The 21,702-nt window shown below is 40.0% G+C and overlaps 2 protein-coding genes across 3 annotated transcripts in view; one reads left to right on the plus strand and one right to left on the minus strand.

The window, feature by feature from the left end:
- ncbp2 (nuclear cap binding protein subunit 2) overlaps positions 1 to 13,078 on the plus strand; it is a 33,266-nt gene extending 20,188 nt beyond the window's left edge. For both annotated transcript variants that reach the window (XM_063045540.1, XM_063045539.1), the window contains 3 exons: positions 10,859 to 11,040; positions 12,040 to 12,178; positions 12,942 to 13,078. In XM_063045540.1, coding sequence (XP_062901610.1) covers positions 10,991 to 11,040; positions 12,040 to 12,178; positions 12,942 to 13,040 — 288 coding nt within the window. In that variant the 5' untranslated portion in view covers positions 10,859 to 10,990 and the 3' untranslated portion in view covers positions 13,041 to 13,078. The remainder of the gene's footprint in view (positions 1 to 10,858; positions 11,041 to 12,039; positions 12,179 to 12,941) is intronic.
- A 2,545-nt stretch (positions 13,079 to 15,623) lies between these two features.
- senp5 (SUMO specific peptidase 5) overlaps positions 15,624 to 21,702 on the minus strand; it is a 28,241-nt gene continuing 22,162 nt past the window's right edge. The window contains exons 7-10 of the mRNA XM_063045538.1: positions 20,711 to 20,848; positions 19,323 to 19,406; positions 17,246 to 17,296; positions 15,624 to 15,756 (exon numbers count right to left, since the gene is read on the minus strand). Coding sequence (XP_062901608.1) covers positions 15,646 to 15,756; positions 17,246 to 17,296; positions 19,323 to 19,406; positions 20,711 to 20,848 — 384 coding nt within the window. The 3' untranslated portion in view covers positions 15,624 to 15,645. The remainder of the gene's footprint in view (positions 15,757 to 17,245; positions 17,297 to 19,322; positions 19,407 to 20,710; positions 20,849 to 21,702) is intronic.

Raw genomic sequence — 21,702 nt, forward strand, 5'->3', positions numbered from 1 at the left:
TTTCAGTGGGTGAGCAGTTGGGGAACAGAACACATTCAAGTTATAAGATAGCTGTAGATAAGAGTAAGTATAGACCTTGTGGGAGGGAGTTGAATTGGAGGGCAAATCATCAGAGCATTAAGCAGGAACTGGAGAGAGTTAATTGGGAAGTTGTTTTCAGACATGTCCATGTCTGACATGTGGAGCATGTTTAAAGACCACTGCATAGAGTATAGGACAGAATGGTCTAGTGAGAAGGAAGGACAAAGATGGCAAGGTAAGAGAATTTTGGATTTTGAGGGAGGTGACGAATTTAGTCAAGAAAAGTATGTAAAGCTTAGGAAGCTAAAATCAAACAGCCTTTGAGGATTATTTAAAAAAAAGCCAGAAAAGAACTAAGAAGGAATTAGGAAGGTCAGGAGGGGATCAAAAAGACATTGGCAAGTAGGATTAAAGAGAATCTCAAGGCATTCTATACATACTTTAAGAGCAGGAGGATAACTAGGGAGAGAGTAGGACCAGTCAAGGATAAAAGAGGAAACATGTGCTTGGGTGTAAAGGATGTGGATGAAGTTCTTAATGAGCAAGGAGAAGGACATGGAAGATCAGTGTTCAGTGTATTAATGTGTCAGGGCATTCTGAGATGAAGGTGGAGGTAGTATTGGGTCTCTTAAAGAGCATGAAAGTGGTTGAGTCCCCAGGGCCTGATGGGTTATACCACAGGTTATTGAGAGAGGCAAGTGAAGAGATTGCTAGGGCCTTGGCCAATATCTTCATGTTCTCTGTAGCCATAAGTGAGTTCCCAGAGAACTAGCGAGTAGCTAATGTTGTTCCATTATTCAAGTAGGGAACCATGGATAATCCTGGAGACTATAGGGTGGTGAGTCTCACATCAGGAATAGGGAAGTTTTGGAAATATTTCTTAGGGATAGGAGTTATGAGCATTTGGAAAATTATGACTTAATTAGGGAGAGCCAGCATGGCTTTGTGCAGGGTAAGCCATGTCTTACTAACTTGATTGAGTTTTTTGATGAGATGATGAGGATGATTGATGAAGGCAGAGCTGTGGATGTTGCCCACGTGGATCTTAGGAGTGTTTGACAAGGTCCTTCATTGGAAGGTCATCAAGAAGATTTAGATGTATAGGATCCATGGTGACTTGTCCATTTGGATTCAGAACTGCCTTGGTTATATTAGACATTGGGTAGGGGTCGAAGCAATTTATTCTAGCTGGAGGTCTGTGATTAGTGGTGTTCAGCAGGGATCTGTACTCCTGTATATAAAATGAAAAATGGGCTCAAAAATGGCAGAAGGAATTAAATGCAGATAAGTGTGATGTATTGCACTTTAGGAGGACAAACCAGGGTAGGACTTGCACAGTGAGCGGTAGGGCACTGAGGAGTGTAGTAGAACAGAGGGATCTGGGATTACATATCCATAATTCCTTGAAAGAGGCATCACAGGTTAATAGGGTTGTAAAGAGAGCTTTGGCACATTGGCATTCATAAATCAAAGCATTCAGTAGAGGAGTTGGGATGTTATGTTGAAGTTGTACAAGCTGTTGGTGAGGCGTAATTTGGAGTATTGTGCATTTCTGGTCACCTACCTACAGGAAAGATGACATTAAGATTCAAAGTGCAGATAAAATTTTATAACGATGTGCCAGGACCGAGGACCTGAATTATAGGGAAAGGTTGACTAAATTAGGACTTCATTTCTTGTAATGTAGAAGATTGAGGGAAGATTTGATAGAGGTATACAAAATTAAGAGGGGTATAGATAGGGTATATGCAAACATGCTTTTTCCACTGAGGTGAGACTACAACTAGGGGTCATGGGTTAAAGGTGAAGTGTTTAAGAGGAACATGAGGGGGAACTTCTTAACTCGGGGTGGTGAGTGTGGAACGAGCTGGATGTGGGTTTGATTTCAACATTTAAGAGAAATTTGGATAGGTATATGGATGAGAGGGATATGGATGGCTACAGTCTGGGTACAACTCTAGACACATTTAATAGTTCAGTTTAGCATAGACTAGATGTGCCAAATGGCCTGTTTCTATGCTGCTATGGGAGGAGGGAGGAGAAGATGGCGGCATGACGCAGCTCGCAGCGGCCACTCCGGTGGTGATATTGATGGAGACAGACGTGAGAGCATGGAGGAACTCCTGGTGAAACTTCTGAAATGCGTGCTTCGCTGCCGCTGCTACTGTGTGATCCAGAATCTCCGGAGGGGAAGGCCCTGAGTCCTTGGCTTTGCTTGTTGCTTGGCTGCCGGGGCGGGGTCGAAGCGCTTGCAGAGGTTGGTGCTCGGTGTTGGAGGCTCGAAGTTTTCGGATGGACTCAGTCGGCTGCGGTCGGGTGCTTCCAATGCATTGGCAAGTTTTCGGCACTTGGAGGTTCATGGCAGGGAGAGTTTCTCCTTTCTACCGTCTGTGTGAGATGATGGGGCTATCGGGACTTGAGACATTTTACTGTGCCCATGGTCTGCTCTTTATCAAATTACGCTATTGCTTTGCACTGTTGTAAATATATGTTATAATTATGTGGTTTTGTCAGTTTTAGTCTTGGTTTGTCTTGTGTTTCTGTGATATCTTTCTGGAGGAACATTGTATCATTTTTTTAATGCATGCATTTCTAAATGACAATAAACGAGGACTGAGTGTCCTCATAATCTAATCTAATCTATGTTCTTTGACCCAGATGAAAATGTGGATGGGTGGTTTAATAAGTTTGAGAATGATACAAAGATTGATGGTGGTATGGACAATGTAGGAGATTGTCAAAGAATGCAGCGGGATGTAGATGCAGATATGGGCAGAAAAATGCAGATGGAATTTAACCCGGTCAAATGTTAAGTGTTGCAACTTGGTAGATCAATGTAAAGAGACAGTAAGTTAAGGGCAAGTCGGTGTTGATCTTGGGGTTCAAGTTCATTGCTACCTGAAAGTAGCTACACAGGTTGATGGGGTGGGTAAGGTATATGGTATGCTTGCCTTTATTGGTCAGGGCATTGAGATTAAAAGTCAAAAGTTTAGGTGCAGAAAAAAGGTATAGAGGGCATATGCTGTAATGAGAGTTGTATAAACGTGAGTTAATTTCTCTGGAATGGCGAACGCTGAAGGGACACCTAATAGAGGTTTGTATGGTTATGAGAGGTGTAGATGGGCAGTATCTTTTTCCCAGGGTTGAAATGCTTAATAATACCAAAGGGCATGAATTTAAGGTGAGAGGGGGTAAGTTCAAGGAAAATATGAAGAGCAACTTTTTTTTTTACACAGACTGGTGGTGCCTGAGATGCGCTGCCTGGGATGGTGGTAGAGGCAGATACATTAGAGATTTTTGAGAGGTGTTTAGATAGATACATGAATGTGAGTGAAATGGAAGGATATGGGCATCGTATGGGCAGAAGGGATTAGTTTAGTTGCCATTTGATTGATTCACTCATCATTTTGGGCCATAGAGCCTGTTCTTGTGCTGTACTGTTCCACGCTTTTTCTTCCTGACTCTCTTGGGTCACCCTTGTTCCATTACCTTATCATCCTTATTCTTATCCTTACTGCTGGCCTTGATCTTGAACTCTGATCACATGGTCTTTGATCGACTCCCATGTGTCAAATGTAGACTTGCCTGACATCAGTTGCTACTAGTCAACACCCCTTAGCTTCTGTCTTATCTTTTGTAATTTGTCCTCTCTCAATTTAGCAACTTACCGCAAGTTCAAATTTTGTCCCTACTCATAATATGTTGTGCCAAAATATTCACCCGTTGTTTGGTTACTTGGCCTGGCTCATTTCCCAAAGCTAGGTCCAGTAACTAGGTAAATCCTCTTATTAGATGCTAGATAGATAGATAGATATACTTTATTAATCCCGAGGGAAACTTGGTTTCGTTACAGCCGCACCAACCAAGAATAGAGCGTAAATATAGCAATCCAAAAAACCCAACAATCAAACAACAAAATGCAAACTGTGCCAGATGGAAAATAAGTCCAGGACCAGTCTATTGGCTCAGGGTGTCTGACCCTCCACGGGAGGAGCTGCATGTTCGATGGCCACAGGCAGGAACGACCTCCCGTTCTGCCAGTGTTGTATCACAGTGGAATGTGGCCGAAGTCCAACAGTAAAAAGTTCAGTATCCAGTCTGTAAACATGTTCCTCGATCGTAATATACTCCGGATTGCACCATCCGTTGTTAACCAGATCAGTAAGCACAAAACTCCTTTACGCTTACCGCTCTCGGTGCACTTCTGGTCAGCCGGAACGGTATTACCCACCGAAATCCTCTTCTCCAAAAGTCTCTGTTGTCTCTCCTATTATTTCCAGAACCTCTCTTGTATGCACAGAAGATATGGAGAGATTTCTAAGCCTTTTGTATTAAGGAAGTTCCAATAGTTACGTCCCCAGTGATGACAGCCCTGTTTTTTCTTGGTACCTTTTCATAATCTGCCTACATATTTATTCCTCCACCTGGTAGCTTTTTGGAGGCATATAGTACAATGCCATCAGCGTAATTGCACCTATCTAATTTCTGAACTCCCTCCACATTAACTTTGTGGATGAGCTCTCCAGTATTCTCCCTCCGAGTACCTCTGTGACATACTCAGGGTTTTCAGTTTCTTAAGATGTTCATCACTTGCTCTTCAGCATGAGATTCAAGTAAGTCAGTTAAATCATCTTCATTAATGTCAAGCTGTAGTTGATTACAAAGGCCACTCCTTTCTGAAAGTTTTTCACCTTTCAGAAAACCTTAGAAATCATGAATAAAATGAGGGCAATATTTCATTCATGCACCATTTGTACTTGTTTACTTTACCTCAGCTCGGGTGTCTGCAATTATCTTTACTGAATCATAGATGTTTTATGACTTCCAAAATTTGCTTTAAAATCTTGCTTTCTGCTGCTTCACTTGTGAAACAGATAAACAGCTTGGGAAAATGCTTGTGCAAGTATTGTGATTTAGTTGTTACAATTACGCCTTGATCTTTTTGCTGGAAAATGGCTGTGGTGTTTAATGGCAAGTACACAATCTTGTCATTTGGATGAAAGTCATCCAAAAAGTAGGATACGGGGGTCAGTATTGAGAACCAATAAAATCTTGAATGGAAATCTCTTGGATGCATAGTATTTCTCCATTCAGGAATAAAATGGTTTATAAAATTTGTCTTCAGAAAAGGCCAATGTCACTATGCTATTCTGTTGGACTTCCAGATGACTGGAAAAGATGTCCTCTAAGTTTTAAAAGTTTGAAGTTTCTTGAACTGATAAACAAGGCTTAAGTTTGCATTCTCTGGCAGTATTTCCACTAAGTAAAAGGGTCAGTTTCTCATTTGCTGCTTGATGTCCTGGATCACCATTTTCTTCCTTTTCTAAATGTATGTCCGGGAATATGTTCCCAATATAATACAATCTTGTCCACATTGAACATATTTGACTCTCCTTAATAATTTGAGCTAAAGCATCAAGTGCACTTTGCAGCGTGGTCAGCACTTGCTGTTGGATGCATCAAGCTTGATCCTTTAAAATGCACAAAAATATGTACTTTATATTTTATACCACTGCTGAGTTGAATGATCGAAACCTAATTTTAATTTCCATTGTGATAGTTTCCCTTTTGTATGCACTACCATCAATTTTCTTTTACTTTGGGTAGCACAGTACAGGTTTCCCCCGCCATCCGAAGGTAGAGCGTTCCTATGAAATGGTTCGTAAGCCGGAATGTGGTAAAGCGAAGAAGCAATTACCATTTATTTATACGGGAAAATTTTGTGAGCGTTCGCAGACCCAAAAATAACCTACCAAGTCATGCCAAATAACACGTAAAACCTAAAATAACAGTAACATATAGTAAAAGCAGGAATGATATGATAAATACACAACCTGTATAAAGTAGAAATACTTTTCCACAATCATTGCCTGCACTGTTCTCCGTAGCGAAAATCTCAGGCAAGCGCTGTTGGCAAAAACACTCTCTCCAGTAACCATTAAGCTATGAAGCTGCCGAACCATACCAAATAACACGTAAAAATACACAGGCTATATAAAGTAGAAATAATGTATGTACAGTGTAGTATCACTTGCGGGAATCAGGAAGACAGCTTGCTGAGTACATTGATGTTGAGTTAGACTGAGTTGTCGGAATTTGGGTGGTGCAGTGGCCCCCACCCTCCGGGCTGCCGATCGATACCGATCCGCGAAGCATGCAGGAATGCAGCGGTAGCCGGGAGGCACACAGCACATCTTTAAGAAAAAAGCCAAAATAAACATGCTAATTAATTACGTGCCACCCGGCACTTAATGATCGGCCCAGATCAGAGGTGATTGCCAATTGCATCACCTCTGATCTGGGCCGACATTTACGTGTCGGGTGGCACCTAATTAATTAGCATGTTTATTTCGGCTTTTTTGTTAAAGATCTGTGTGCCTCCCGGCTACCGCTGCATTCTCCGCGGATCGGGATCTGTCCGTGGTCTGGGGGTTGAGGTGATGGGACACTGGGGTGTCATGTTGTCGTCTGTTTCCATTAGGGCAGGCAGCTCATCTTCTCCTATGACTGCCTGCCTCAATGTTGAAGGTCGAGGTTCGTCGTCTGCTGTGGCTGATGTGGAAGGCTTGCTTGACTGCTGAGCCTCGCGCATTTTCCTGTCATACAGTTCTTTGTAAATACTCAAACCATCCTGCAAATATCCCTTAAACTGACATACCCTTTCAAAATTAAAGTCATACTTTATCATTGCAGCGAAAATCTCGCAGTTGCTTCACGTTCAGTTTGCTACTGCATTCTGTTTCGATTGTTATCCTTTCCTCTTCCAATTGCATCAGCTCTTCATCTATCAGTTCTTGGTCATGGGATGCCAAAACCTCTTCAACATCATCTTCGTCAGGTTCCGCAAGCCAAACTCACGTCCTTACTTCATTCATCAAAACGCTTAATTATGTCTAGTTTTACGCTAAGTGTAACACCCTTGCGAGCTCTTTCAGGCTTTTCCGATACCTTAGAACTCATCTTGCTAACGGCTGCTCGGGGCGCGCGCTGATTTTTTTCCTAATCGTGAAAACACTATCTGTTAGTGAAAATGGAACTAATGTAGGTCTTTCATAACAGTGAGGTTTCGTAAAGCGAACGTTCGAAAAGCAGGGGACACCTGTAATGGCATTGTACTGTGATTATACAGCACAATTACCTGCTCTATGGAAACAATCCCAGATATTACCTGATCCACGGAGATGTACGGTTTGTATTTCACTGCTTTGTTAAGATAACTGTAGTGGCAGGAGAGTTGAGTTGTCTTCTCATCAGAAGTAATAACATCTCACTAATGATCACAAAGGCACATCTCGAGGATACATGCTTAGTCCCCCTGCTCTACTCTCTTTACAATCCTAACTGCGTGGCTTGGCACATCTCAAACGCCGTCTATAAATTCACCAGTGACATAGCTGTTGGCAATGAGGAGCCATAGATAGATTGGCTGATTGAGTGGTGCTGTAATGACAACCTTGCACTCAAACATGAGCAAGGCCAAGGAATTGATTGTGGATTTCAGGAGAGGAAATCAAAAAAATGCAAACTAGCCCTCAGTGGGGAGTCAGTGGTGGAAGGGGTGTGCACCTACTGTGGAGAGCATTCTAACTAGTTGGATCAGAATTCTGAAGACTGGTGCACAGGATCACAAGAGACTGCTGAGGGTTATGGACTCAGATGGCTCCATCACAGACACAACCTTCCCCACCATGGAGGACATCTTCAAAAGTTGGTACCTTAGAAAGACAGCATCCATTATTAAGCACCCCCAGTATCCAAGATGTACCCTCTGCACATTACTAACATCGTGGAGGAGGCACGGGAGCCTGAAGATGTTCATCATTGTTTAAGGAACAGCTTCTTCTCCGCTGTCCTCAGATTTCTGGTCCATAAACACCGCCACCCAATTTCTCACCCATCCTGTGATTTTTATTAAAAATTTGTCTTGCACCAGACTGTTGCAGCAAAACATCAAATATCATGAAATTGTCAGTGATTCTCATTTGTCTAGTGCATATGGGGAAACTGCTTTTTGTAGGAACAGATATGTTAACATTAATCAGAGTTTTGAATGTATGTGTGCTCATTTGTATTTATAGGATGTACTTAAGTCAAGCATTTGTAACCAGGTGATGATGTGCAGATGCAGAGATGCGCCAGAACTGCTTCTTAAAGTTAGAATTCAAGGACTCGGTAGCTAACCTCGATGAGTATGCCTCAGCTGTCACCGACTTTATTTGGAAATGCACTGAGGACTGTGTGTCTTGCAAGACGATCCGGGTATTCCCTAACCGGAAACCTTGGATGAATTATGAGGTCAAGTCCCTCTTAAAGGCTAGAGCTGCGGCTTTTAGGTCCGGGGATACCAGTTGCTACATGGAATCCAGGCATGAACTCTGGAAAGCCATTATGGGCGCCAGGAGGCAATATTGAGCCAAGTTGGAAGCCCAGGCTTACCAGAGGGATGCCAGTAGACTATGGCAGGGTCTAAATGAGATCACTGGGCGCAAAGAAAAGGCTGGGAATATCAATAACTGTGGCGTTTCTCTTCCTGACGAACTTTAACGTATTCTACGCAAGATGCGAACAGAAGAGGAGCGTCCCGCTCCCTCTGGATGAACCGGACCTGGTGGCATCGAGATTCATCGTCACTGAGGAGGACATTAGAAGGGCCTTCCTGAAGATAAATCCAAGAAAGGCGAGGGGCCCAGATGGCGTCCCAGGACGGGTTCTCTGGGCCTGTGCAAGCGAGCTAGCTGGAGTACTTGCTGACATCTTCAACTGCTCCTTGCTTCAGTCTAAGATCCCCTCGTGTTTTAAGAAGGCAACGATAATCCCAGTGCCGAAGAATGAATGACTATCGACCTGTGGCTCTGACATCAATTGCTATGAAGTGCTTCGAGAGAGTGGTTATGGCACACATCAACCACAGCCTACCGGTCAACCGCGACGCTTTGCAATTTGCCTACCGGAGCAACAGGTCAACATCAGATGCCATCTCTCTGGCCTTACATTCCTCTTTAGAACACCTGGAGAATAAAGAGGCATATGTAAGGCTCCTTTTCATTGACTACAGCTCTGCCTTTAATACCATCATTCCAAATAAACTGATTCCTAAGCTCCGGAACCTGGGCCTTAGCACTCAGATCTGCAGCTGGATCTCAACTTCCTCCCAGGACCCAGGCTGTAAAAATAGGAGACAAGCTCTTCTCTACAATCACCATGAGCACTGGTGCCCCATAAGGCTGTGTACTCAGCCCCCTGCTGTACTCACTGTACACCCATGATTGTGTAGCAAAGTTTCCATCAAACTCAATATATAACTTTGCTGATGACACAACAACTGTAGGCTGTATCTCAGGTAATGATGAGTTTGAGTACGGAGAGGAAATTAAGAACCTGGTGGCATGGTGCGAAGACAATAACCTATCCCTTAATGTCAGCAAGACGAAGGAATTGGTTGTTGACTTCAGAAGGAGTAGTGGACCGCGTGACCCAATTTACATCGGTGGTGTGCAAGTAGAACAAGTCAAAATCTTTAAGTTCCTTGGGGTCAATATCGCAAATGACCTGACTTGGTCCAACCAAGCAGAGTCCACTGCCAAGAAGGCCCACCAGCGCCTTTACTTCCTGAGAAAACTAAAGAAATTTGGCCTGTCCCCTAAAACCCTCACTAATTTTTATAGATGCACTGTAGAAAGCATTCTTCTAGGGTGCATCACAACCTGGTATGGAAATTGTCCTGTCCAAGACTGAAAGAAGCTGCAGAAGATCGTGAACACGGCACAGCACATCACAAACCAATCTTCTGTCCGTGGACTCACTTTACACCGCACGCTGTCGGAGCAGTGCTGCCAGGATAATCAAGGACACGACCCACCCAGCCAACAGACTTTTCGTCCCTCTTCCCTCCAGGAGAAGGCTCAGGAGCTTGAAGACTTGTACGGCCAGATTTGGGAACAGCTTCTTTCCAACTGTGATAAGACTGCTGAACGGATCCTGACCCGGATCTTGGTCGTACCCTCCAAATATCTGGACCTGCCTCTCGGTTTTTTTGCACTACCTTACTTTCCATTTTTCTATTTATGATTTATAATACAAATTTTTAATATTTACTAATTTTTACTATTTTTAGTATTTGTAATCCAGGGAGTGGGAAGTGCAGAATCAAATATCGCTGTGATTGTACGTTCTAGTACCAATTGTTTGGCGACAATAAAGTATAAAGTATTTCCAGTGCTCTTTTGAACATAGTTTTGCCCACTCTTTTGAGGAGGAGTAGAAATTCAGTGTGTTTGGAAGTGGAATTTGAAAACTGATTTGGATAACCATTTTTAAGTCAGATTGCTTCTTCAATTCAGGCAGTGCCTAGTGTATCTAGAGGTAGCTAACTTTATTTTTGGCAGCTTGGCAGATTTACTAGAACTAGGGGACATAGCCTCAAGATTTGGGGCAGTAGACTTAGGATGGAGATGAGGAGAAACTGCTTTTTCCAGTGGTGAATCTGTGGAATTGTCTGCCCAATGAAGCAGTGGATGTTACCTCAGTAAATGTATTTAAGACAAGGTTGGATAGATTTTTACAGTAGGGGAATTAAGGGTTATGGGGAAAAGGTAGGTAGAGATGAGTCCATGGCCAGATCAGCCATGATCTTATTGAATGGTGGAGCAGGCTTGACAGGCCAAATGGCCTACTCCTGTTTCTATTTCTTATGTACTGGGGAGCTTTTGCCCGAAAGTTCACAACCTGTAGTTTGTTTCTGCATTATTGATTTATTGTGCCAGGGGCCAAAAGACCAACTACTTTTATTGCACAGAATATATTTTTGTTATATTCTTAATGTTTATTTGCTCTTAAGGGAAGCCGATATGAGCAGGACAGACTGCTGAGATACAGTTGTACTCTCTATGTTGGGAATCTGTCATTCTACACAACTGAAGAACAGATCTATGAGCTCTTCTCAAAAAGTGGAGATGTTAAAAGAATCATCATGGGCCTGGATAAAATCAAGAAAACTTCATGCGGATTCTGTTTTGTGGAGTATCTTTTTGTGTGTCTATAGTTTTTTATGTTCTCTGAACCCACTGCTTTATAAGGTACATCATTTTATATAGCTGAACATGCACAAGGGTGTTGGTTCAAGTGGTTTTGGGTTAAGGACAGGAAAAGGCCATATAGCACTGCAAGTTGTTTCTGTCATTTATGATAATTGTAAATCAGGAAACTAACTATCAATCACCTTGCCTCTATATCCGTAAATATCAGAGGCTAGCAAAAATAATTTAGAATTTTTAGTTGAGCTAATAATGACTATTAAACAGGGCAAGAGTTTACCAACATAGAATGAAGATGGTATCACACTGTGAGGACATATGTTTTGATGAAGTGCCTGGAAAGCACAAAGGTAAACCTTGCGAGTCTGGGGTGTGAGGGCAGCTGGATTGTTCTCTGTTCTTGCATAGAGTTTACAGGCCAAATGTTGTCTTCTAAGCTGTATCCATGAGAATCTTTGCATGTGGGAGATTTAGAGGAGAACAAAGATTTGTGTGTTCCTTTTTTGTAGGAGGGACTAGAACCAAGAATTTTAAGTTGCATGAGTGTCCATATTATCCCACACCAAGTATATTGCATGTTGAAACTCTAATCTGTGGTCTGGCATGTTTTGATTTTGTAGTTTAGAGCTATACTAAAAAATTTTAAGTAAGATCTGTACTAACCTATAGCAACCTTGGTGATCTCAGCAGATAGCATTTCTGACTTTAGGAAATTTAAGATTATGGACTGTTCAAAACCCTTGTGTGACTCAAGTGTCGACACTGAAAAAGCAGTTTTTCTGCTTAGGGGAAGATGATGGGGTGGGGTCAATTTCTAAGGTTTGGCACAGTTCAGATTCCAAGGGTGCTTGACTATTAAAGTTTCAACATACAGGCTTTTCATACATTAACATTGTCATATAAGAAAGTTAAAAGAAAAATTGTATTTCTCTAACTTATACACAAGCTCTTGTTTAAACATTTTTTTCCTTAATGAATGAATTGGATATTACACACGTGCTGATGCTGAACATTGTATGAGGTTTATTAACGGAACACGTTTGGATGATCGCATTATCAGAACAGATTGGGATACCGGCTTCAGGGAAGGCAGGCAGTTTGGCCGAGGAAAATCTGGCGGTCAGGTATGTGGTATTTGATATTTTGTGTTCTTGAGAAATGAAATTATATTCTTCAAGGATTCAAGTGAAGCTTTTTAATGCTGAGAGAATTTGTATTTTCAAAGAATATAAATATACTAAAATGCAATCAAAGGTTAAAAATTTCATGTAATCAAAAATGAGCTGGAAACAAAATTACTCATGGTATTGTCAAGTACTAAAGTTTATTTGTTTATTGTCCCTAGAACATGATTTTGCATTTATAAACAGTGACAGTAGACTGTATAAATTCCTGTAAAATTAATAACAGTAGAAACTTAGCACTGAAAATATTCGAGTCAGGCAGGAGACAGATCTGTTCTGCTTAGGTTTCTGGTTTGCTTTGTAGTTTGGTTTCTTTAGTACCCATTTAGTACCAATTCCCATTGACTTAAGTTGCTTTAAAAGTAAGCTTTGTGCTGTTATATCCTGTTTTGTTAGAATCATATAACAGTACATTATGGATACAAGCCCTTCGGCTGAACACTTTCAAGTGAATGCTCAACATTTTGTTCTGATGTCCTTTAATTTGTTTTTTTAAGACAGTGCAGAAAAGCACAATACAAATATTGCAAAATATACCTGTTTAAAACAAGTACTATTTGCAAATATTTAAACTTGATTTGAGATTTGACAAGACAGTCAGTGTACTGGTTCATAATTGGCTGAGGAAAGTAAGGAAGAATTGACAAGTTATACCCCTGATAACCATATATAAATAGTTGCATTGTTTTTATTTTCCATGCAGGTGCGTGACGAATACAGGACTGATTATGATGCCGGAAGAGGTGGTTTTGGAAAGCTGGTCCAGATGCAGCGGGTTCCAGAACCAAGACAGAAATTCTAGAGTTTACATTGTCTTTGCATGTACATTTTCAGTTAATGAAGCTGTTGCCTTGAGATAAGTGAGGTAGCATTCAGTGACTATTAGCTTTGTTTGCTTCAACTGCCATTATGTCAAAAAATGAAACTACTTTAGGTTTAAATCCTAAATTGTAATGTTTAAATCAATTTTAATAAAAAATTAAACTGTCCTTGTTTGTAACCTTCAAATTCTTTGAGATTGACAAAACTTGTTGCAAGTCCTGTGTGAACTTTTATTATAATGGTTAAGCAGTAGGAGCTGCAAATTATAATTTTGAGTACTCAGAACATCCAAGATTGGTTCAAAAGTTATGGATGATGTAGAAAACTGACACAGGTATAGCTGGACCTGGAGAACACCAAATTTGATGTTACAACCTTCCCATAATCTATGGCGTTAATTCTGTAGTCAGACTAATTTCCCAGTATCAATTACTTTTCCTTGATTCTCCTGTTGTGCTGTATAAACTTCTAATCATTTCTAATATTTAGATAGCCACTTAAAATGTGCATAAATTGATATTAGTTCAGAGATGAGGTTAATTGAAATAAATCAAGCTGGTATAATTGCTCTCAAGTGACAGGTGTTTTATGATTCAGAAATAATTCCTAAACCCATTGTGTTGAAAGATTTTGTATTTAAAAACTGAATCATAACTAATCTTAGTCAATTGAACAAAACAATTTCTATATAGAAAAGATCCCAAAGAGGGGAAGATTTTACTCTACAGAAATGAAAGTTTTTGTGAGAACCATCAGTAACAAAGAAAGGATTAAATACTCAAATACTTTATTGTTCAATTCCATAACAACATAGAACTAATTACAACCTTTTGTGAGTTAAAAAAAAAATTATCTACCTTACACTTTGTTATTGCACTAATGTTTATAAATGTAACATTTTTACCAACTGGTTGTATGATGCATTGCGCTGCTAAACTCTGAATACAAGGTCACCAATTCAACTGAGATGGCTTCAATGGAGATTCTGGGAATTCAGATTTAAGCATTTCTTTCTGGATTATGAAAATGCAAGTATCAAGTAAAAGCTGTTTATTTTCAGAATCTCGAACTATGTGCAAGTTTCTGAAATTATTAAGGTCGATTTCTAACTGTTGTGCTTGAGACCCAGACCATTCAACAATTTAGAAGGTTTTAATCATTTCTCACTCATGGATTTAATCTTAAATAATAGGAAGAATTGATTGTTTAAAGCATATGAATATGAAAACATTCTGAATTTAGTGCAGACAGTAAGGTTGAGCACAATTTTGAAAAGAAAATGAGTGAATTCAGTTTTATAAAATCTGAAATCTTGGTGCAATATCAATTGAGCAGAGTACAAAGATAGCAGTTGACACTACTGTTTTCAAAATGACCACTGTTTCTCTCTTACACTTCACTCAATTTCTATAATCTGAGTTAGGGTAAGAAAGGTCACATCAATAAGATGCCAGTTTTAGATTATATCTCAATTTGACCATATGAAAAATAAAATAACATTAAAGGATAAACAGAAGTAGGCAGAGGGCTATACAGTAACGGATGAAAAATCCGTAAACAAATCCCACTATGGCAGTTTTCGAATTAGAATTTTTTTTCAAATCAGTAAAATAAGGATAAAGTTTCTCTATCTTTAAAAATCAGTGTCCTTAGCTGGTCTGACCTGTGCACAACTGCAGTTCCAGTCACTGGCACATTGGTTAATAAGTGCCCTCTGTTTATCAAAGCAGCCAACCTCTTTTTAAGACAGCCAGTGGAGGATGCGTGCTTACTTTTCTGGTAATGATCAAGTTCAAATAAACATTAAAACAGGGTAAGGTTTACTAAATTCAGGTTTGCAATATCTAGATATCCACTTTGTGCTCCTTCACCTTTCAGAGTAAAACTTCCAAGTTAGCAGCAGTAAATAAAATACTATAAAACAATATTAATCAGGAGGAGGAAGGATTTTCTATCATTACTGAACCAGGTAAACTTACATATTAACTTTGAGAATGGATTATTATATCAATCTAGCAAACCATTCCATCATTTTACTATTGAAATTGAGAAACTTCAGATAGTAACCCATTGTACATGTATGTGAAAAACAGTTTAATGGTTTGGCTTAAATATTTTAACAGTTGCAGCTTAACACAATGACCTAATGGCCATTAAACATCCATGGAAACAGAAAATCCCCCTCATGGATAAGAAGGGCCTTCACTTATCAATACCTGGGTCAGTTTCTACACTAAGACTTCAGTTTTCTCCTTGCTAAGTTAATGTAAAAGTTTCTACTTCCTTTACTTGAGGTTTCAGAAATATGGAGACAATAAGGAAGTCTAAATTTATAGTCTACTACATGCAATTTGTCAGCAACTGGGCAAACAAGCAAAGTTGTGCTTCTATCAAGTCTGAAGATGTCTGGGCCATGCACACACCTGGAAAGCAGGCAAACACTGCCACTGGTTCTTCAGTGCTTCAGCCCCCTCCCTGCTTTGTTTCTCTTCTCCTTTGAGATAATACAAAACAACATTTGGCCACATCTATCTGCTGGAATGCAGTTTCCTGTGAGGAGTTTCAGATTCATACAGTTTGCTTGCTCACTCCATAAGCTTGCACTCACACAGTTCCCTGTAGATCAATTTTCTTACTTCAGGCATATCTTTTTGAGAAAACTGAAAGGGTCGTCCTAGAGCCAGGCACTTGCAGTACTGGAACGACAATCAAAAAGTTTGGTATGAACAACTTTAACGAATTGTGCTTTGAAATACTGGCAGGATGTGGGAAAATAATCAAATCTACACAAGTTCAACATGAGTCACTCACGCAGCTCATTGTACAGTACTTTCAAGAAACATGAAAATGTTATGTTAGTATTAATTTAATAATCAGTAATGATTTCGTGTGCATGAAGATACCAATAGAATGAATGAATTACTAACTTTTTATTTTGATGGCATCAGCTGAAGAATGAATTTTGGGCAAGTTGCTGATGTAACCCAGGAGTAGATGGCATGGTTGACAGTTCACTATCTTTACATGCTTTGTAAAATACTAAATATTCTAGTTTCAGAACCTAGATCCAGCACACTATACTGAGGAAACACTATACAGACCTTATTTTTGATAATAAAAATAATTACACAGCATCAACTCATCTTGTTAAGTCCTTGTTTTCAGATTCTGATAGACCTTCAATTTTAGTATTTCAAATTCGATTTCTTATTTTGCCACACGTTTTGGAGCACATAACATTAAATACCCTTTATTTATTTTAAAGTTCGACCTTGTAGGCATCCGTTAGTCTCATGAGACCATGGATTTGCGCCTTGGAAAGTTTCCAGGGCGCAGGCCTGGGCAAGGTTGTATGGAAGACCAGCAATTGCCCATGCTGCAAGTCTCCCCTCTCCACGCCACCAATGTTGTCCAAGGGAAGGGCTTAGGACCCATACAGCTTGGCTCCGGAGAGCAATGTCGTCGCAGAGCAATGTGTGGTTAATTGCCTTGCTCAAGGACACACACGCTGCCTCAGCCAAGGCTCGAACTAGCGACCTTCAAATCACTAGACGAACTCCTGACGAAGGACGAAGGGTGATCGGCCTGTAACGTCGACTGCGCCTCTTCCTATAGATGCTGCTTGGCCTGCTGCGTTCACCAGCAACTTTGATGTATGTTGCTTGAATTTCCAGCATCTGCAGAATTCCTGTTGTAGACGACCACCTTAACGACTTGGCCACGTGCCAACACCTCGACCTATCTGCTGCTTATACGTCATAGTGAACTGAGATATTTTATGTGAAGTGATTAGGCAAGTCCTTAACAGTTCTGATCTGGCAATATGGAGTAATAGTTTTTGGAACCTCAAACATATGAAAATATTTCAATTAAAATTCACAACAGGTCTTTAAAAAAAAAATCAGAAAAGATGAATTCCTCCCTTAACACTTCCGGCTTGTTTTCCTTATCTCTTAATTTATTTCAGATACAAAGATACCAGCTCCACAACAATTTGATTATAACATTTGCTGATTACAGCATTTATAGTGTGAGAAATGGAAACACCTCACTTCTCCAAAATCAATCAGGAGGTAGAATACTGCCGGCAGGACCCAGCTTCTCCTTCAGTGCTGGTTGAAACATTTTGTTAGCAGTGTACTCCAACTGCACAATTAAATCAGAGAAGATAGAAAGTCAACCTACCTGAAGCACAAATACACCACAGTCGCTATCATTTTTCTGCTGAGGAATGCACTATGGAAGAAGAATACAGACATTAAATTAAATAATTCAACAGTCCATTTTAAACTGTCTGAACCTTCCACCACTAATGGCAATTTTAATTGTTTCTATTTTTGTAATCGCAGATTGGTACTATGCCTATAGGGTTAAGAGTTTTAAGCCAACCCCAACATCTGTTTCTTATAGTGCCCAGCAAAATTTAAAGCTAGCCTTCTTTTCTGCCCGAAATGAATTTTCTAAAATTAATTATAGAGATTCTTACCAAACAGATTTAGGATACATAATATAGTAATATTAGGGTGCTGAGTGGACAGTGCTATTGGAGAATTGATCAATTACAGAAAACATTAGAGTGGTAGTGTACAGTTTGTTCATATGAATGAGGATATTCTATCTTTTCCATTGAAGGCTCCTATCAGGGGAGATCTGATAGAAGATTTTAAGATTATGAGTGGCACAGATAGACAGGGGGCATCTTTTTTTCCCAGGGTAGAAATGTCAAATCACAGAAGGCATACATTGAAAGTGAAAAGGGGTAGGTTCAAGGGGGATGTAAGGGTTAAGTTTTTTACTCAGAGAGTGGTAGATACCTGGAATGTGCTGCTTGGTATGGTATGGTGGTAGAGGCAAATACATGAAAGGCTATTAAGAGACGCTTAGATAGGCACATAAACGTGAGGAAGATGGAGGGATATGGACATCGTGTAGGAAGGAGGGATTAATTTTTGGGTGTTTTTGATTTAGCTGGAGGGTCTTTTTCTGTGCTGTACTATTCTATGAAAACTTCAGAAAGCCAATCTATACAACTTACAGTACTTCAAGCACTGCAAACAGCAGAACAGTAGTTTACTAAACTTACTGTAAAATATAAAGCACCCCACTTGCCCAGAAGGATGCGCAAATAATACCATAAACCTTAACCTGTATACAATTTCAATGTCTAAAACAGTAAGAGGTGGATATAATGCCTCATGGATAGGCTGGAAACTAGCTTTGAGAGGCTGCAAATCTGCAAAGGAAAATGTTTAAATGAGTATTATAGAGGTAACAGATGGTGCACCAAATGGAAAAATTCAGTTATACAATTTGGTAGAATAGAAGAATGAAGTGTCTTTTAAGAGGCTCCTGTATAGGTACATGGAGCTTAGAAAAACAGAGGGCCATGGGTAACCCCAGGTAATTTCTAACTAAGTATATCTTTGGCACAGCATTATGGGCCAAACGGCCTGTATTGTGCTGTAGGTTTTCTATGTTTCTAATACAATTATAGAATGAGAAATGTAGGAACAGAGAGGGATTATGAGATGCAGAAATTAAGTTTGCAGGCACAAGAAGCAATTAGGAGGGCAAATGGTTGTCCATTATTGCAAGGGCTGGACTACAAAAGTAAGGAAGTTTTGCTGGAACAAAATGGGGTACACGAACTCGGCAGATCAGGCAGCACAGAGAGAGATGGAACAAAATGGGGTACACGAACTCGGCAGATCAGGCAGCACAGAGAGAGATCGAAGACTCTTGTTAGTACAAGGAAGTCAGAAAACAGTTGTGTTTTAGAATGTAAGAAGGTGGAGACAACATAATCAATGTCTGAATAGCATGCAGAGTAGAGTTTTGAAGGCTACAGACTTAAGCCTTTGCTGGTGAACACAGCAGGCATCTCTAGGAAGCGGTACAGTCTCAGGACTGACGAAGGGTCTCGGCCCGAAATGTCGACTGTACCTCTTCCTAGAGATGCTGCCTGACCCGCTACATTCACCAGCAACTTTTACAGCATGTGTGTTGCTTGAAATTCCAGCATCTGCAGATTTCCTCGTGTTTGTGAGACTAAGCCTTTGCAATTTTCTCCTTTACTTTCTTCAGCAACAAAGGATGCATGCCATCTAGAGGGAGTAATTTCTCTATTTTAAATGCAATAAGCCTTTCTAATAACTCTCCTATCAATTTTATCCTAGCCACTTTCACAGTTGATCTTCCTTTGCTAAGACAGCTGTAATACTTTTATGAAACTCAGAAGGATGTCAGTCTGGCTGGAACTTACTGTTGTGGCAAAAGCTTTCCACCCTTCCAGGAATGTGGGGCAATTTCGCTCACCAGCTTCTGTTTTTAAATATTTTAGAATGTTCTATGAATCGAAAGAAAGAGGCAAAGTGGTCACCATTTTGAAAATGCAGTTTCAAGTCAAAGTGTAGGCAATGAGGAATTAAAAACAGTTATCATCAATCTTAATGTCTGACTGGAAGAGGATGTTTGTGGTTGGGATAGGTGTCCCTTATCCTTTAGCATCTTTATTAAACTTGGACAAGAAGATGTTGAAACCCGAATAGCCCCAGCTATTCATTAAATTCCTGCGTATTAAACTGCTGATCTATTCTAGGCCTTCAAATAATTAATTCCAAGGGCAGGGTAGCCTCGAGTGAAATATATAAATACTGCAGAACAATTAAGACTTTGAGGCTGTGTTTGTGTTAAAGAAAGAAAATGTACTCCTGGCTGCCTCCTGAGATAATGGGAAAAGTAAAAAAGAACACACATATTTTTATAAAATCTGAATTCTTTAGAATTCGTCAAATTAGACTTTAAGTAACTGTTTACTGTTCTCATCTGAAAACATCTCCAATTCAATGAGTGTTTCTACCTAAGATTAATTCATGGAGATATTCAGTTCACAATCTAGCGCAATAGCCATGTAAGGTACAGTTAAGTTACTGGGCTGTCATTCAAAGTCCTGGACCATTGAAACTTGGAATAAATGCTTGTCTCAGCAGAGGTTTTTGATCAGAGCTTTTCCTCTCCTAGATGAACTGCCAAACACGGCTGAGGATCCCCATCTGTCCAAAGCCACTGGTTTTAAGGCACCAGTAACCCATTTTTGCCACTTCCCCTGTCAGTTTATACAGTTCCATTGGTTTAGCAGCTAAGCCACATGTGAACACCAGTAGCAGGACCGGGTAGTCAGAAGCTATTTGAGACACAGGTCATTGGGTCTCATAATAATAGGTATTGGGAGCTTATCCTCACTATCCCCCTCCCCAGCCATGACAAACTTAAGGAACCTCTGGGAAATTATATGCAGTGTAAAGAGGGAAATCTGAACTGTATTAATTTATGACAGTGGGATTCTTATAATCGGCTTCATCAACTGGACTAGAAAAGGAAGAATAATAACTCACAGGGTTATGCATCATGCTTCCTCTAGCAACGTGAAATATTTGCATGAAAAGAAGATAGGATCTCATGGTTGAATGATTATCATACACTGATAGGTCATTCAGCTGGGGAAGTTAACCAGGATCCACACAAGAAATACAACCATACAGGAATAGGTTCATATTACCATTCACAGACCAAGTTACCAGCAAATATCACTTCCTTTAAAAAAAAGGTTTTAAAAATGTGATTAAAAGCTCTTCAGAAAAATTGTCTTACCTGAACACAGGAATTAAAATGGATGCCTTGAGAATCATAGAGACAAATTTTCCTATTTGGAAGGTCAACTGTTAATAGTGACCAATGAATTTCCAAATGTATAGGGATTAGTAATAGGGATTTACTGAATAAATCCACCTGGAAAAGAGTGGACAATAACTGGTTAAATCTTGTTAAGATGGCAGATAACTTTGCATACACAAATAAAGTAGAAACCAAATTTAGCAAACTAAAATTCTAGTAATCATTTATGACACAAAAAGTATGCCACTTAATCCATGATGTCCAAACAGCAAAATAAAAGATAACTATTTAGCTTAATTTTACTTCCCAGCTCCTGCTCTACTGGCTACTCACAGTAGGAAGGATGTGATTAAGTTAGAAAGGGTGCACACAAAAACTTCACAAGGACATTGCTGGATTGTAGGGCTTGAGTTATATGAAGAAATTGGATAGGCTGGTCTGTTTTCCCTGAAGCAAAGGAGACTGAGCGGTGACATAATAGAGGTATATAAAATTAAGAGTACATAAGGTTACTCTCTGACTTGCAGGTTACAATTCTTTACATCAAATATTTTAAAAATGAAGAGTAATTTTGCCTCCACTTTTGCAGACTGCACAATACAGATCCATATTACAGCTGATGAAACATTTTTATTATTTCTTATTTAGAGAGCACAGAAACAGATACTTCAGACCTGGCCTTCATAACAAGGGGAATTGAGTATAAGAGCAAAGAGGTCCTTCTGCAGCTGTACAGGGCCCTGGTGAGACCACACCTGGAGTACTGTGTGCAGTTTTGGTCTCCAAATTTGAGGAAGGACATTCTTGCTATTGAGGGAGTGCAGCGTAGGTTCACAAGGTTAATTCCCGGGATGGCGGGACTGTCATATGTCGAAAGATTGGAGCGACTGGGCTTGTATACACTGCAATTTAGAAGGCTGAGAGGGGACCTTATTGAAACATATAAGATTATTAAGGGATTGGACATG

The sequence above is a fragment of the Mobula hypostoma genome, chromosome 4 (genome assembly GCF_963921235.1).
Source record: "Mobula hypostoma chromosome 4, sMobHyp1.1, whole genome shotgun sequence".
Lineage (NCBI taxonomy): Eukaryota > Metazoa > Chordata > Chondrichthyes > Myliobatiformes > Myliobatidae > Mobula > Mobula hypostoma.